The 17289-nt window shown below is 49.4% G+C and overlaps 2 protein-coding genes across 3 annotated transcripts in view; one reads left to right on the top strand and one right to left on the bottom strand.

Moving 5' to 3' along the window:
* Positions 1-1737: 1737 nt before the first annotated feature.
* COQ9 (coenzyme Q9) lies at positions 1738-16215 on the bottom strand. Of its 2 annotated transcripts, none has more exons than XM_042968628.1 (9): positions 15981-16215; positions 13014-13182; positions 11243-11378; positions 6687-6829; positions 6319-6403; positions 4734-4838; positions 3067-3222; positions 2755-2808; positions 1738-2426 (listed from the first exon to the last, which is right to left on the bottom strand). In XM_042968628.1, exons 1-9 carry the CDS (start codon positions 16153-16155, stop codon positions 2391-2393), a joined length of 1059 nt encoding a protein of 352 aa, XP_042824562.1. In that variant the 5' UTR covers positions 16156-16215; the 3' UTR covers positions 1738-2390. The 2 variants fall into 2 exon arrangements, with proteins under 2 accessions (XP_042824562.1, XP_042824563.1); XM_042968629.1 differs by lacking the exon at positions 15981-16215 and adding an exon at positions 14089-14162.
* Positions 16123-17289, top strand: part of CIAPIN1 (cytokine induced apoptosis inhibitor 1) — a 16763-nt gene continuing 15596 nt past the window's right edge. Inside the window, exon 1 of the mRNA XM_042968630.1 lies at positions 16123-16222. The gene's annotated coding sequence lies outside the window, so the exon portion shown is untranslated. The remainder of the gene's footprint in view (positions 16223-17289) is intronic.

Here is a 17289-nt window from a genome sequence, read left to right as displayed (position 1 = left end):
GTCGCCGGAAGTGGGTCAGCGCGGCCCGCGCCGCTTCCGCACAGACACGCTCACAGCGCCGCCTGCTGCTCGGAGGCCGCGGCCGCTCCGAGCCTGGCGTTTCACACCCCCACCTGCTTTAAGGGCACCAGGCGCAACCACCTTGAGGGGCGGATTTGACAAAACGTGCTCACGCCCTCGATTCCACAACAACACTTCCAGGAATTCATACTGCCAAAATGCCTGCAGTTGTCAGCAAAGATACACGTACCGGGGCGTTCACTGCAGCACTGCTTGTAATGGCAGAAGATAACAAAACTAATTGTCCATTGACGGTTAAATACACGAACATAGGAGTACTATGATGTCTTTAAGAGAATGAAGTAAATCTGCCCATTTACGGAAAAACAGAAGCATACTTTAGCAAAGTATAGTAGAATGGTAAATATATACCCGTACCCTTTCCCTCCACCCCCAAGTCTGGATCGTGCTCTTTGGAAAATGCAGTAAGATACAACGCCCATTCAATGCATCATCTGCAGCCCGTGTAGTCGTGGCGGGTGGATAGGGGCCCTTCATCTCTGCACCCGCATCTCTGCATGCCTGGCAGTGTGCCCCTCACAGGGTGGATGCTCAATAAAGATTACCAAACTCCTCTCAACAGCCTGGAGAAAGGTTTGAATGGGCCTCAAAAGGTGACAGCTGCTCATACAGAGAAGAGGCTCTAAAGTAGAACTTGGCAAGAGCTACATTTAGGGGGCAGAATTAGGAGATAAAGAGTTTGATTTAGCTAGACATGACACCTCTTCCTGAGGCAGAGGGAAAGGGCATGGAGGGGGCCTTTGCTTCATAGCCTGTGTCATCTCAGTAAATTAAGAATTATGGTTGTCTGCGGAGTGCGAGAGGGATGTTATGAAGGATAAGAGAGCATGGGATGAAATTTGCAAGAGCTACCATAGGGGACCTGCCAGGGTGTCACAATACAAAGAATTAAAGAGGTGCGGAAGGGGGCCAGTGAAACGCCAAAGGACTGGAAACACTGATCAGCTTGTGACTTCCCCAGGGGACCTAGAAAAGACATGGCAAAGCAGGAGACAGACGCCCCAGGCCGAACCGTGTCCCTCTAAAATGCTGAAGCCTAACGCCCAACACAATGGCATTTGGAGTTGGGAGTCTTTGGAAGGTTATGAGAGGTCCTGAGGGTAGGAATAGGGCCCTTATAAGAACAGGAGGAGACACTAGAGCTCTCTTTGTCCTGTTGGAACATGGGGAGAAGGTGGCAAGTCAGAAAGACCACTAGGAACTGAATTGGCTGGCACCTTGATCTTGGATTTCCTAGCCTCCAGAACGTGAGAAACAAGTATCTGTTGTTAAGTCCCAGTCTGTGGTATTTTGTTACTGTAACCTGAGAAGACCAAAACAACCGTTAACCAGACTTGCAAAGGGAGCTCAGCCAGTGTATAAACAGAAAATTATTAATGCTAAAGAACGGATCACTGAAATAATTAGTGATAGAAAATAGCAGCCCAGGGAGTAATGGTCAGGGGCAAGGCCACTGTCACCCACACTTACTGAAGTGAAGCACGGGCCCAGAGAGGCAGAGCTGCCGTAATTACCCATTAGCACTAGGCCACACCAGGACCAGAACCCAGGTCTCCTGGACGCCAGCCTCAAGCCTTTTCCACAACACTTCTGTCTCCCTCTGAGGTCTCGGATACCCGCTGTGGCCTAGATGGAAACCAACTGCGCAACAAGAAACTGCTTCAAACATATTTATTACTATTTGTACAGACTCTTAACCCTACAACACATGCTGGTGTAATGCGACAACGGCCTGGGTTCATGCCTCTGGCCAGGCTGGGCACCACTGTCCAGGAGGCACCAGTCTCAAGTGAGGCAGCTTTCTGAGGGGTTCCCAGGTGCAGCATCTCAGGACACCAGAAAGGGGAGGGGTGCAAGGAACGCCTGTGTGCACAAGTCTGTGCTGTGCTGGGGATGGGCTGCCACTTTATAAAGGTTTCACAGCCTGACTCTGATTTGGGAGCCCCAGAGATTACTCTAGGAAGGTTAAGACATGATCAAGTATCTGTGAGACCATAGATAGGGACATGCTGGGTTTCTGTGGCTTGAACGCTGGGATGAGAGCCTCATTTTTTCAGTCACACAGTGGTAATGCAGAAAGGCATCAGGAGGCCTGGCTTGGTATTTAGAACTGAAGAAGTAGCCTGATCGCAGGCTACAGCTGTATTAAGTGCTCTGTGGTTTCCAGGTGGCTGTCGTAGTGACTCAGGAGTCCTTCAGTGTTTTCTCATTAACACCCTGTTCCATGGGCGGCACTTCATATCTTTCAAAGCCCTTCCAATATATCTGCAGATTTTCCTCTGGGCACTCTAGCTCACACCCCATCCCGCTCACCGGCGCTGGTTTAGACCGGTCAGGTTCTTGAGCTGATACAGGGAAGGAAACAGAGTGATGAGGCCTTGCCCTGCCATTAGGACTCCAGTGGGAGAGACTGGGGTTTTCAAGGCGGCAGGCATGGCTAAGATCCACAGATCTGACATGCGAGGGGCCTGGGAATCAGCAATGTTTTTTAATGGCAGCAAAAAAAAAAAAAGAGAGATGAGGTACTGAGGATCAGAGACTGGGGCTGAATCACTGTCCGTCTTATTAGGAGTTTTCTAGTTTAAAAGATTTGGGAACATTGACACATGTTTTAAGGGTCACAGGGCAGGACGGGGATGGGAGGAGGGCAGGGATGAGTGAGACAGTCCTTACCGTCACTGCTGCACCCATGAGTCCTTGAACAAGTGCCTCTCCAGTGGACTTTACCTAGAAGGAGTCAGGGTCAGGCTCTTTTAAGCCCCCAGTACAAGCTCAAAGGTGAAACAGGTAAGACAAAAGCGGGGGTCGGGGGTGGAGGGGGGACTCATGAGGACCCTGTGGACTGGAGGAAGAGCTTATGATCACAACCACAAATGGCCCAAGTATGGCTCTTAGGGAAATGGCTGGCACACTCCCTGGGCAAGCCTTCAGGAGGAGGCGGGTGTGCCTAGTGAGGAGGCTTCCCAAATGGCTAGCCCCAACTACCTGCTTGGCAGTGTGGCCCATGTTCATTGCGTCGTTAATCCGGTTTTCCAGGAAGCGCCAAGTGTCCTCGAAGTCTGGGGACGAGTCCTGCATCATCACCAGCTCTGTCGTGTTGTAGATGCCAGCCAGCACAGCTCGGCGGGTATACCAGTTAAACTGCAAAGAAACCCACCTGGGAAGTCACCGCTACTGCTGTGGGCTGGGGAAGTCTGGGGGTTCCTACCCAAAGCCACGGGCACTAAGGGGTCCCTCCTGATCTCTTTTCCCCACAGATGCATTTGTTTCCCTGCAAGACATTGGTGTTCTCAAATTTGGCTGGGCAACAAAATTACTGGGAGATTAAAATGCAAGCTCCTGGGCCCAACTTCTCAGAGCTTAGAGTCAAGGGGTCTGAAGTAAGTGCAAGGAATCTGGACATCTGATTAGCATCCCAGGCGATTTTGCTACATGCATCCATTTTGAAGGCTGTGAAAAGACTGCGTCTTAGGCCGCCTAAATTCTGGGGAGGTTCTCTGGTCAGCCAGCTATGACCAAACCATGGTACGCTCACCAGTAAAGTGAGGGCTGAGACAGGCCCACGGACAGATTCAGAACACCCAAGAGGAGCGAGGGGCTCCAGTCCCTCAGCCACTTCAGGCTGGCCCAGCAAATGGCTCTCTGGAGCACGAACTCAGCTGCTTTGTGTTTTATTCCTTTAATTTCTTTGCTAATTTCATTTTCCCACCAGCTCTGTTGGTGGTGTCCTCCGACATGGGGGAAGCTTATTAAGTCCTTTGTTAGAACTGTGGCAGGAGTAGCTCTTCGCCTCCCCAGCCTGGACTCCACAGAGTACCATTACATATTAACTTCTTTTATGAAGGTATACTTTTTATTTTTTAATTTCCTACCAGAAATATGACAACATTAACAAGTCAGAAGCTATCCTGGTGCCTGTTTAAAGGCTAATCGATCTCTTGGCAAAGCAGGCCAGAAGGGGCTAGGGGGAGGGCGTTCCTTTTTAAGGCAACAGCGGCTCCATGGCGTTCTGTTCACTTTTTTAAAATCAGTCTCATGAGTGACGCCTGGGTGGCTCAGGTGGCTCAGTCGGCTCAGTCGGTTGAGCATCCGACTTCAGCTCAGGTCATGATCTCACAGTCTGTGAGTTCGAGCCCTGCATCAGGCTCTGTGCTGACTGCTCAGAGCCTGGAGCCTGCCTCAGATTCTGTGTCTCCCTCTCTCCCTGCCCATCCCCTGCTCACGCTCTGTCTCTCTCTCTCTCTCTCTCAGAAATAAACATAAAAAAATTTTAAAAAAATAAATAAAATCAGTCTCATGAAAGACACACACTGAGAAATCACATTGCAGAATGTGAGTCTTAGGAGATTGAGGGGAAATGAGTATAAAACGGCAGCCCTGTCACCAGGCCCTCTGATGCTTGTGTCACCAGGAGGGGACAGAGGGAATAATCACTGGTTTGTGGCTCGAGCGTGCATCCTTGAATGAGGACGTAGGTCCCACTATGGCTTGTTGAGGGAGCTTCCTCGTCCCTAGTCTCTCCTTTCCAAGACAGGAGTGGCACTGCAGGCCCACTGAAAGGCTCTGTGATCAAAGACCTTTCACAAACTTCCCGAAAAAATGCTTAACCCAAGCCTCTCCTGGTGTCCTGTGGGTTTGCAGAAAGCACTCACATCAGTGGACTGGTCGCCAGCGTAATGCCACATGTCATCCACCATACTGGTGATCAGGCTTAGGCTGGATGGGATGTTGTGCGGGAGCATGAGGATGCTGAGGGCCTGAGGAAAGAATGACAGAAACAGGTACTGCACACAGGGAACACAGAGCACAGGTGGATGGTGCGGCGCCTCGCCTCTCCACGGAGGTATGGGAGAGGGCCTGCCCACTCCCCTGCTGAGACCCACAATCTCTGCCCGGTTGGCATGAGCTCCTGGCAGCTGACAACCCTGGCTACAGCAGATGGGAGCCAGGGGCAGCCCCTACCCTCAGCTGGCCCACTCAGGTTCTCCATCCCCGGCACGTGGACTTGGGAATGCAGGCAGCCAGAGGGTCTAGACTGGTCTAAGAGTACTGAGAGCAAGGACGGTGGAGGGCACCCCATTCTGTAACACGGAGGTAGAAGCAGAGCTAGGAGGAGGGTCTGGGGGTAGTTTCTAGGTCCAAATCCCAGGGCCCAGCAGCGTTCCTGCCCTTGATGCCCCATGGCAACCTCACAATAAATTCCTCCCTGGGGTTTTGCTTAACTCAAGTTGGTTTCTGGTATCTGAAACCAAAACTCCTTCAACTAATACAAGCAATAGCACGACCCAGAGACACTTCCTTAGCAGACATCGACTCTTGAGAGTACAAGGTCTTGTCACTTTACCAACTCAAAACTCCACCGGCTGTGGCCTGCAGGAGCTGGGTCAGAGGCCCTGGCTCGGCTGGAAGCTTTTTCTTATCGAAGTAGCCCAGAAGAAAACGTGCCGAGTCAGGAGGCAGTCAGGGCCCAATACACACACTTCCACTGCTTTGACTGCAAGGTGGAATGAGTCAGGCCAGAGGTCTGAAAATCCAGCGTGGCAAGCACAGGCAGGGGACAGGACTCCGCTCTCGCGATACTCCCTCCACAGGCAGCCTGGGGTTAGGCGCACCGCTGCTGTTCCAAGGTCTGTCAACTGACTGATGGGCGCTATTGCTCAGTAGTGGGTGGAGGACACTAGATGACCCCTGCTGCCCTCTCATTCCTGATGTGCTTGGACTCCATTTTCTTAAGTAAGAGAATGGCCCACACTGTGATATGCTTTGAAACAGGAAAAAGGAAGCTTCAGGAAAGGGGACAAAAAGCCTTGGAACGAATACTCCAATTTTCAAGCATCACATCACAACTGGAAAAGACATCCCAGTCCTCTGAGATCCAGGACACGACAGGCCTGTTAATGACGATGGCCAATAAAATCTCATTTTCTAATCTCCTCCATGGATTCCTCCTCACTGAATACCTGGTAGCACACTCAGGCCACCAGGAGCCAACACGATGTGACCCAGTACGCAAGCCACTCACACTTCTGGGAACTGAGACCCAGATGGCTCAGTTACTCCCTCTGGCACGCCCAAGTCCGCACTCCCTAGCTCTACCAAGTGCACGGAGAATCCCCAGGTCTGTGCGGATTAATGAGCTAGCTTCTGAAGACTGTGCAGGGTCCTCCGAGTGCAAGGCGCTGAGAACTAAGAACACGAATGCATTGGTGCCCTGTAGCCTAGATATGGACTCTGTACCCGGGGCCAGTGCTCAATGTACGGAATCAGCATTCTCAGTCTGGTTTCCACTGCGTCCCTCAGGAACTGGTCTGTCTTCCTCTTCCTGGAAGGGGAAAAAGAAAAGAGTGTGTCTCTGGGTCAAAGGCATGGGCTCGGGGCTATCCTGCTTACTCGGCGCTAGGGAGGAGGGTCCCACCAGCTCCTGATGCTGGCCTGACTACAGCTGTCACAGAGAGGCAGCTGTGTTCCAGTCCCCTCAAAGCAGCGGGGCTGCTCCATGCTCCCCTCTTTCGGCTCTGCCTGGATTGGCCTCCTGAGACTGTTAGTGGGGCCTGAGCCCCCCGATCCTTAACTGCCACCCTCAGCAAAAATGCCACAGGACTTACTCGGCCTGGCCCAGCTGTACCAGCTTCTGCTCCTCTTCCAGCACGTGAGTGAGCCGAGCATTGCACTGGGTCACAAAATGCAGTACCAGCTCACTGCCGTCATTCCCAAACATGCTGGCTGCTGCAGTGGAGAGACCCAGAGACTACAAAAGGAGACAGAGAAAACAGAAAAGTGGCAGGCAAATGTAGTGGCCATGTGTTGTCTGTTCCTCACCAGCACCTCTTTTTCCAGTAACAGCAGCTTGATTTTTAATGGGATAACCCTATTCTTCACCCCTGGTCCGTGTGATTTGGGTAAAGCTGACCAGCAATCCTCCATCCTCCATCAACCCTTTGGTGTATTTTTTTTTTTTTTTTTTTTTTTTTTGAGAGAGAGGGCGTGAGTGAGGGGCAGAAAGAGAATCTCATGAGGGGCAGAGAGAGAAGGTGGGGGGGAGAGAGAGAGAGAATATCCCACGCAGGCTCTACACTGTCGGCACTCACCTGAAGCAGGGCTCATGAACCAGCTCATGACCTGAGCCGAAGTCAGATGCTTAACCAACTGAGCCACCCAGGCACCCCCTTTGGTGTGCTGTAAAGCCTGAGATCCAGACTTGGATAACTGGAGCTCACAGTGACTAGCTCAGGCACATGCACATGACCAAATCCAGGCCCTAAGAGGCCACCTCTGGACTTTTGCTAGTGCTCACGGAAAAGAAGTGCTCTCTTTCCACTGGGGCTGCTGAACCATTTTTAGTCCTGCGTGGGAAGCCCCTGCTGGGAATGAAGCTCACAGAGAGGAAAGCAAAGCAGACAGGATGGAGATTCCCAGCAACACAATGGAGCTACTTCCAGACTTTTGTTATTAAATGAGTCTGAACACACCCTTGCCTGCTCCAGCCAATCAGAATTGAGCTCTGACACTTGTAACCCAGAGTCCTAACATAAAAAAGGGGGCTGGGAAGAGCACTCCGCTCTTCCTCAGCAATTCACTTAACCTAAACCTCTTGGAAATTAGGCCTCTCTGTTGTAAAAAAAAACAAAAAAACAAAAAACAAAACAAAAAACAAAAAAAACCCAAAAACCAAAAAACATTTTTCTTTTTTTTAAATAAATGTTTATTAATTTTTAAAATATATTTTTTTAATGTTTATTTATTTTTTGAGAGAGAGACAGAGCATGAGTGGGGGGGAGGGGCTGAGAGAGGGAGACACAGAATCCAAAGCAGGGGCTCAAACTCACGAACCATAAGATCATGACCTGAGCTGAAGTCAGACACTTAACCGACTGAGCCACCCGGGCGCCCCAAATGTTTATTCATTTTTGAGAGAGACAGAGAGAGAAGGGGAGGGGCAGAGAGAGGGGGACAGAGGATCTGAAGCAGACTCTGCACTGACAGCAGAGAGCCTGATGCAGGACTTTAACTCACAAACCATGAGATCATGACCTGAGCTGAAGTCGATGCTTAACTGACTGAGCCACCCAGGCGCCCCAAATGCTTATTCATTTTCGAGAGAGCGAGTGAGCAAGGGGGGCAGGGGCAGAGAGAGAGGGGGGCAGAGGATCTGAAGTGGGCTCTGCACTGACAGCAGAAAGCCTGATGCAGGACTTGAACTCACAAACCATGAGATTGTGACCTGAGCTGAAGTTGGACGCTCAACTGAGCCACCCAGGGGCCCCAAAACATTTTCTTTTATGAGTTGTTAAGGAGTTAACAATGCCACGATGGTCCTTTGCTCTTTCTGATACGTGGCAACCATCGAGCATCTACTGGAGGCAGAACTATGACAGCACCAGGGAGAGAGGGAAGGGAAGGAACAAAAAAAGTACTAACTATAAATCCCTCCAATTGGGAGTGGAGAAAGTGCCTCTGTTTTGGTGGAAGTACACAGCCTTTATAGAGGGCAATTTGGCAGTATTCACAGCAGACTTGCAGCCACATCAATACTAATGGCAACTGATGTTTACTGTGTCAGGCACCCTGCTAAGCACATGACACACACGATCTCACTGTGGCCTCGGCCACGTAGCAACTCCAGCTGGTGGGTGTTATCCTCACTCATTTTACAGATGGGGAAACTGAGGCTCAGAGCTCGTCACCACCAAGCTATACTGGCTCTACTATGTATGTAACAACACCCTCAAAAATATACACACTCAGGGTTCCTGGCTGGCTCAGACACAGCATGTGACTTTTGATCTTGGGGTCGTGAGTTCAAGCCCCACACTGAGTGTAGAGATGACTTAAATAAATATTTGGAAAAAAAACATACTTTCTCTCTCTGGACCAGGTGGGGAGTTATTGTCTCAGCCTCCGCTTTGTGATGCAGGGGCCGTAGTCCACAAGCCACACTTCCAGCTCCATGTTAGGCTCTGCCCATCCCATCGCTGGAGGGAGACCGTGAGGCTGGAGGAGGAGGAAGGGTCCGTCTCCTTCCTGTGGATGTCCTGTCTGCTGGCGGCTCCGTGAGCATCTCCCCAGAAGCCGCCTTCACCCAGGGGCAGCACTTCCCTCTGGTGGCCTGGCCCTGGCCGAGCCGGTCTGTACCCTTCCCAGAACCCGACGAACTGGTTCCACTGAGCCACCATCACGTTGGGTGCCAGCCCCAGGGGACCCTCTCTCTAAACTTAGAGACAGCATCACTGGCCAAGTAGCTCCTCCTCCTCACCTCCACAGGGACTCTCCTTCAAGCCTCCCATTTTAACAAGTCCAATTGTCCCCTTTGTCTCCTTAGCCCTGGAGATGGGAGCTAAACCCTGTGGCAACCTCCGTAATACCCTAAGGGCTTCTTTTTATCCTGCCAGTTACCTGGTTACCAACTTTACACCCCGTTCCCCCTTCACTGTATTAAGTTCTATTTGAATAACCGGTGTAGCTTCTGTTTGGTCTGATACACCACAAAATAACAACTCCATTTCTCAAAATGCACTTAAATGTTGTACAAATAGGTTTAGAATACTAAAAAATTGGAAACAACCCAAATGTTTATCAATTGAAGTCAAGTAAATACAATGGGTATTATGCAGCCACCGTGAATAAAGATATACACAGGACACAGTGAAAAAGACCAGTTACTGTAGACTAATGCAGTATAAGATTTTTCCAAACAGGGGCGCCTGGGTGGCTCAGTCAGTTAAGCATCTGACTTCGGCTCAGGTCATGATCTCATGGTTTGTGGGTTCGAGCCCCATATCGGCTCCGTGCGGACAGCTCGGAGCCTGGAGCCTGTTTGAATTCTGTGTCTCCCTCTCTGTCCCTTCCCTGCTTGTGTTCTCTCTCTCTCTCTCTCTCTCTCAAAAATTAATAGCCATAAAAAAAAAAAAGTTCTAGGACTGTGAATATAGGTAGCTTTGATATATAGTGATTCTCTCCCTTTAAAAAAAAAAACAAAACAAGATTTTTCCAAACCATCCTGTTACATTTCTGTTCCACCACTTCCTGTAATAATTCTTTCTAACATCCTCTGCCACCCTCAAACCTTTGTCTCCTCTTACCCTTTTTAACTTCAGGTTCATGAGACAACCACACCTACTTCACAGGGAACAGAAGCTGTCCCCTGGGAACTCCCTTAATATTCTAAAAACTAAACCCGTAGCTGTCTTCTCCAACCTCACCCCTAATACATCAAAGGCCAGTCCTTGCACTCATTTCCCAGATCTCCTAATTCTTGCCTTGAAGGGGCTCTGGACTTGGGATTTTGCCACTTTCTCTCATACCTGTACTTCACCCTCGTTTCTGTGCTCTCGCCAGCGTTCAAACATGCTCACCCTTCCATCCAATTTCCCCGCAAGCTTGGGGTGGGAGACGTGAATCTGGAACTCCTTTGCTTTCTGTTCTCCCTGTGCTCTCACAGGGCGGTATCTGGCTATGCTTGACAATTCTGTGCACCATGGTCTCCAGGTGAGCCAACGGCTTAATCTAAAGCAGCCATCTGTGCCAACGCAGAAGCAAACACCGTCAGTCTTACTGACAAAGCAAGGCGTGTTGGTCTCCTAGATGGTGCCCTCTTGCATTTTCAAACACCAGATTTCATCAATTTTAAGATGCACCTATTTTTTCATTTCATTTTATTTTTATGATTTTTATTTTGAAGTAATTTCTATACCCAATGTGGGGCTAGAACTCACAACCCCAAGATCAAGAGTCACACATTCTACCAACTGAGCCAGCCAGATGCCCCCCTACTTTTTCATTTAAACATTCAGTGTGAATCATGCAATTGACAACGTGCCCCAGTTTAATAGGTGGCATTTTTTCTTTTTTAGTGATGCATAAAATAATGGCACTTCTTACAACCACTGCTGTCTTAGAGTCAATGAAACGTGGTAACTGTGATCATAGGCAACACCTATGCCTAAGGAGCTGCCTTTATAACCTAGCTCACAAGAACCAACTCCATGGTATAATCTTTCTGTATTAAAAAATAAAGCTATTTTTACCCTATTGGGAAAACACACCCTGCCCCAACCCTGTAGCAGTGAGGGGCTCTAAGCTGGGCCATAAGAAAGCATGAGGCCCTCTGCTTTGGCCGGTGTGACTCCCTCCCGGTCCCCATCCCCCCTCCTCCTATACACACCTGGGCTCCTTCCGCGATGGCCTCTGCTGTCCACCCGTGGGCAGGCACGAACTCCAGGGCTGCGGTCAGGATGCGGTGCTGCAGCTGCTCCTCGCTCTCATGGTCCTCCTCCTCCTCACCGCCCTGATCTGTGTACCTGAGACCCAAACCCAACAGACACGTGGGGATGGAACCCAGCACACCTCATCTCACTGCCGGCTGCCTAACACGCAAAATGCGCCTGACCGGAAACCGGAGGCTCTGGGCCTCCTCTAAGCGCACGCCGGGAAGACACTTACTTTTCACCAGTACTGATGTTTCAATGCCAACAGAACAAAAATTCTATCACCTTTCTCCTAGCACACAGTCACTGAGACAAGGGATCCCGTGAGTGAGGAGGTCATGTCATAGGAAGGCAAATGCTCCCATAGCCCCCTGGATTTCTCTGTTTACAGCCCTTAGCACACTGTTTCTTCATCTGTATTTGTACCAAACGATAACTCCATGAGGACAGGGACAACAGTTGTAGTATTCACAGGGCCTGGCACAAAGGAGATCCTCAGAACATATTTGCTGAATGGAAATGAGAAGCACTTTAATCAGGAGACCAGAAAAATGATGGGAACACCCTAATTTCAGAGCTAGCAGAACTTCTCAGTGGCAGAATTAAGAAGAAAAAATATCTAATGGAAACGTAAACTATTTTCACCTCCCTAGAGGCCAATTTGGTCCCACACATGTAACAAAATTTTAGTTGTGCACCTGCTTTGATTCAATGCTCCCCCTGCTGAGAGAATCACACACTTGATCACATTTTTTATAGCAGTGAAGGAAATCTAAATATTCATCAATAAAAGGTAGGTTAAATAAATTCAAATTGTTTTTAATGTTTATCCTTGAGAGAGTGAGAGCATGAATGGGGAAGGGGCAGAGAGAGAGGGAGACACAGAATCCGAAGCAGGCTCCAGGCTCTGAGCTGTCAGCACAGAGCCTGATATGGGGCTCAGACCTACCAACGGTGAGATCATGACCTGAGATGAAGTCGGACGCTTAACCGACAGAGCCATCCAGATGTCCCAAGATAGGTTAAATAAATTTTATTTTATTTTTTTTTTATTTTTTTTATTTTTTTCAACGTTTTTTATTTTATTTTTGGGACAGAGAGAGACAGAGCATGAACGGGGGAGGGGCAGAGAGAGAGGGAGACACAGAATCGGAAACAGGCTCCAGGCTCCGAGCCATCAGCCCAGAGCCTGACGCGGGGCTCGAACTCACGGACCGCGAGATCGTGACCTGGCTGAAGTCGGACGCTTAACCGACTGCGCCACCCAGGCGCCCCATGGTTAAATAAATTTTAATACTGCCATTTGCTGGCATAGTATGCAACCATGAAAATCATACAGACTGAGAAAACATTAAAAATGTACTATTGAGTGAAAAAACAGGTTCTGGAATGGTGTACAGTGTAATTAATCACTTACAGTATATAGATTTACGTATGGAGTATACTTAAAAAACATCAAAAAAGGACATTTGCAAAAACGTTAGAGTTTTTTCAGGGTTTGTGATTTCTGGTAATTTTTGCTTTACTTTTATGAGCTTCTTTACTTTGATTAGATATTTTAAAGTGTACAGGCACAATTAAAATATAATAAAAAAGCAACAGTTTCCTTTCAAAGATAGCCTAGAAAATGATGGAAGGTGAAAAGGAGGATAGAGGAGAGAGGAAGGACAGACACACCCAAGCATGCAAAATGGCCAGAAATGGATGGACTGCGGTCCTGATACATACCTGGGGGGTGGACGAGGGGACTCTGGCTTGGGTTCTTCTGCTCTGTGTGTCTCAGGATGTTGCTGAGAAAAAGACGGGGGAGGTTGTTGCTTCTGCTCATCTGAAGACTTTAGTTGCACAGCTGAAGCACGGAAGGCACGTGACACCATGGCTGACTGGCAACGGGACACTGAAACAAGAACGGGGCTGGTCAGGCAGGAACACTTACCAGAGAAGACTCTTTGATGCCCCGAATGCCGTGAGGGATGGGGAGAGGAAAAGCAGGGCTGAGTCTACTCCAGAACCACTTATCCGAGTATTGAGTCCCAGACAAAAATCTTCGGTAAACTGGCAACCTTGACACATGATGTGGTGGCAAAAGCATGAGCCAGGGAACCGAAGACCTGGCCTCTGGCCTTTTGCTATCGTTTGTTCACTGTATGGTAATGGACTTCGCCCCAATGAGCATGATTTTTAAATATGCAAATTAAGAGTAAGAATCTGTTTGCTCACTGGGAGTGTTGTGAAGCCCAATCAAAAAGTGAAAATGACCTGAAATTGCTACATATTTATATTATACCAAGAGCACTGGACTAGAAATGAGGACTGAGTACTGATTCCTATAGTATTTATATGGTGCCTTCACACAGGTCACTAATCTCTATTTACTTACTCATTTAACTCATTTGAGCGAGAGAGACAGAGACAGAGTGAGTGGGGGAGAGTGGCAGGAGAGAGAGAATCTCAAGCAGACTCCATGCTCAGGGCGGAGCCCAACACGTGGCTCAATCCCATTGACTGTGAGATCGTGACCTGAGCTGAAACCAAGAGTTGGATGGGATGGTCAATGGTCAACTGACTGAGCCACCCAGGCACCCCACAGGTGTGGGGTTTTTCTCATTGGGAACACCTGCAACACCTCATTTACTATGGGAAGGGCTTTGGAAAGTCCAGGCTCATACTCCTTTTTTTCTTTCCCAACATTTTATTACAGAAAATTTCATACAAGTTGAAAGAACTATGGCATGAACACCTGTGTACCCACCACCTAGGTTCTACATATCTATCACACTCTCCCGTCATCAGTCCATCTTACGTTTGATGCATGTTGTAGACCTCAGTATTCTTCAGCTCCACACATTCTGCGTGCATATCATTAACCAGAGTTCAGTATTTACTGGTGTTCTACTGAGCTGGTAGTTCTATACAATGAAATACACAAATCTTAAATGTGCCAAATCTGAGTCCTGACAAAAGTGTACACTTGCATAACCTGAACCCCTAACGTGAAGAATATTATCATCACCCCAGAAAGCTTATGCTCCTCTCCGGTCATTCCCCACTGCCCCACCTACACTGTTCTGAAATTTCCACCCTGTCCTGTCCTAGAATTTCATCTAAAGGGAATCATACAGTATATCCTTTTTGGGCAAAACTTTTTTTGCATAATATATGGTTAACCGATTAGTATTTTTGTGGAAATCAATTGCTACTTTTTATTGCTGAGTGGTATTGCATTAAGAAACACTAGTCTGTTGATGAACACCTGGGTTGTTTCGGCCTAGTCTATCATGAATAAAGTCGCTGTAAATATACTTGTACACACCTTGTGGTGGACATATGCTTTCATTTCTCCACCTAGGAGTGGATATGCTGGGGCACAGGCATTTGTTAAACATTTGGAGGGGCGCCTGGGTGGCTCAGTCGGTTGAGCGGCCGACTTCGGCTCAGGTCACGATCTCGCGGTCCGTGAGTTCGAGCCCCGCGTCAGGCTCTGTGCTGACTGCTCGGAGCCTGTAGCCTGTTTCAGATTCTGTGTCTCCCTCTCTCTCTGACCCTCCCCCGTTCATGCTCTGTCTCTCTCTGTCTCAAAAATAAATAAAACGTTAAAAAAAAAATTAGAAAAAAACATTTGGATTGGAGTTTTGTATAACAACAACAGAAGGACACTCGTGTCTTAAAAAGAAATCTATGGACTAACTCGGGGAACGATGATATTAAAAGAAACACAGAATAGGGGCACCTGGGTGGCTCAGTTGGTTGAGGCTCAGGTCACCATCCCAGGATCATGAGATGGAGCCCTAACATCGGGCTCTGCACTAAGCTTGGAGCCTGCTTAAGATTCTCTCCCTTTCTCTCTCTCTCTCCCCCCCCCCATCCCCTCTCTCTTTCTCAAAAAACAAAACAAAACACAACACAGAACAGTAGGTGTAAAAATATCAGTATTTTAGTATTTGTACACACACAAAAAATGGAACAAATACTCATAAAACTTCGAATAGGATGGGAGAGGTCCCAAAGCACGACCGTGGAAACCACTGCGGGGCACAAGATTTGATGAAATCCAGGAGAATATTATTTTATTAGTTGTATGTTTATGTTAATACATCAATGTATACATTCTATTTATGGAGGTGACACTGGTTGTCCATTTACAGTAGCAATATAAAGCTACCTCTTTTAAGTAAACGTCTAGTATTAAGAACTCGGGTGTATAAACAAAAATACTATATTGTGGAAAAGGTGGGACAATATCATAGAATCAATGAAGTGAAGAGATGACCGACTTAAGAAACAACGGACTAGGGGCTCTCTGCGGCCGTTTCCAACTCTGACCCTGAAGTGGCCCTTCCCGGGGACTTGGCGGTGAACTTACTGACAGACTGGGTCTGGGTCTGCCAGGCTGCAACTGCCGAACTGTGAGATCCTGGGCACCCACAGCCCTCTCTCTGGGGCTCCGTTAACTTCGTTAAATGGGAGAGACAGGCCCCGCCCCGCCACTCCTGCCCTTCACAGCTCAAGAATGGGGGCAGAAACCAGCCAGGCGGCCCCTTCGAGCCCTGGACGCCGGCGGCTCCGCGCCGATGCCCTTCACCTCACCTTGCTCGTGGGCCGCCACGGCGGCCTCTTCCGCCCCGCACCCAGCCCAGGTCGGCTTCGTGCCCCCTCCCTGCTCCTCCCCGCTCCCCGGCTCGACCGCCCCCTCACCGGGCAGGCACCGCAGCTGCAGGAGCCTCCAGCCCGCCCGGCCGAGCGCGCCTAACACCGCCGCCGCTGCCGCCGCCATCTTGGAAGCGGGCACGCCTCCGCCAGTGACGCGGCGGACACCCGCGAGCTCGCCAAGGCCACTTCCGCCCTGCCCGCGCTCCCGCAGAGTCCTCATATCGCGAGAGGCGCGAGGTGCGAAGCCGGCTGCCGCGAAGAAGCCGGGAGCGAGCCCCGAGAGGCAGGTGAGCGTCGTTGAGTTGCGACCCAGGAACCCGATCTCCCCAGCTGTCCCCTTCCGGCCCATCCTCGCCCCTGGAGCCTCTTGTTTCCTATTCCCAGCCCCGTCCCTCGGTGGACACGGAGCCATGACCACCTCCCAGGGGAGCACGGCGGGCTTTTGCCCGGGGGAGCCCGTATGGGGGGGTGGGGGCGGCTGGCCGGCCCTGCCTGTCTCGGGCTCCTGCGCTGTGATGGCTTCTGACCTTCCCGGGCTGCCTCCTCTCATGCGCTGCGGGCCCGAGGTCTGAGGCTCCGAAGTCAGCGCGCTGAGAAGGAGGAGCCTTGACCTTGCGTCCCCAAGACATGGGTCCTTCAAGACCCGCTTCTGCTAATAGCCAGCCGTTGTGACCTTGGACCTCAGGCCCTCGTCTCAAACACTGGGGTAGCTGAAGCCTCGGTCTTTGGGGGAGGTGAGGTACTTAACCCCCAGGTTGTAATTTTGAGCCAGTGACTTGCCAGAATCTCCAAAGTGTGGAGTTGGTGTTATTAAATAACAAAAATGTAACCGAGTAACTTTTAAAGATCTAATTGGCTTTATTGAACAATTCATGAATTGGGCAGCATCCCATCCCAAGTAAAGGAAAGGTTTTTTTTTAAAGGCAGAGGGGGTGAGACAGGGAAGTTATAACGGGGGGAGGGGATTATTTCAGGCAAGGGGACAGAAGGGGTCTGTTAGATTACTTTACTAATGCTGACTGTAAAATTCCAAACTGACCCCTTAATTGAGATTACATTCCTGGAGAAGGTTGAAACCACAATTAAGTTAGCTGTTAGTTTCGGTTTGGTGATGATGTGTGCTTAGCCCAAGTGGCTCCATTTGGGGCCTGTGGTCATCTTTTCAACAGTATAATTTAATATTTCCCAAGCTTGCCAGATCAAAAGAACCATCCAGGATGCTTGCTAATAAATTGGGTACCCAGGTCTTTCTCCTGGAGTGTTGATTCAGTACATCTGGGTGCAGTCCAGGAATCTTATTTTAACAAAGCCCCCAGGTGACTCGTAGACTCTGCAAGTTTAGGAAAGGTTGGTG

Source organism: Panthera tigris, chromosome E2 (genome assembly GCF_018350195.1).
Source record: "Panthera tigris isolate Pti1 chromosome E2, P.tigris_Pti1_mat1.1, whole genome shotgun sequence".
NCBI classification, from domain to species: domain Eukaryota; kingdom Metazoa; phylum Chordata; class Mammalia; order Carnivora; family Felidae; genus Panthera; species Panthera tigris.
This window is presented reverse-complemented; position numbering and strand designations above follow the sequence as displayed.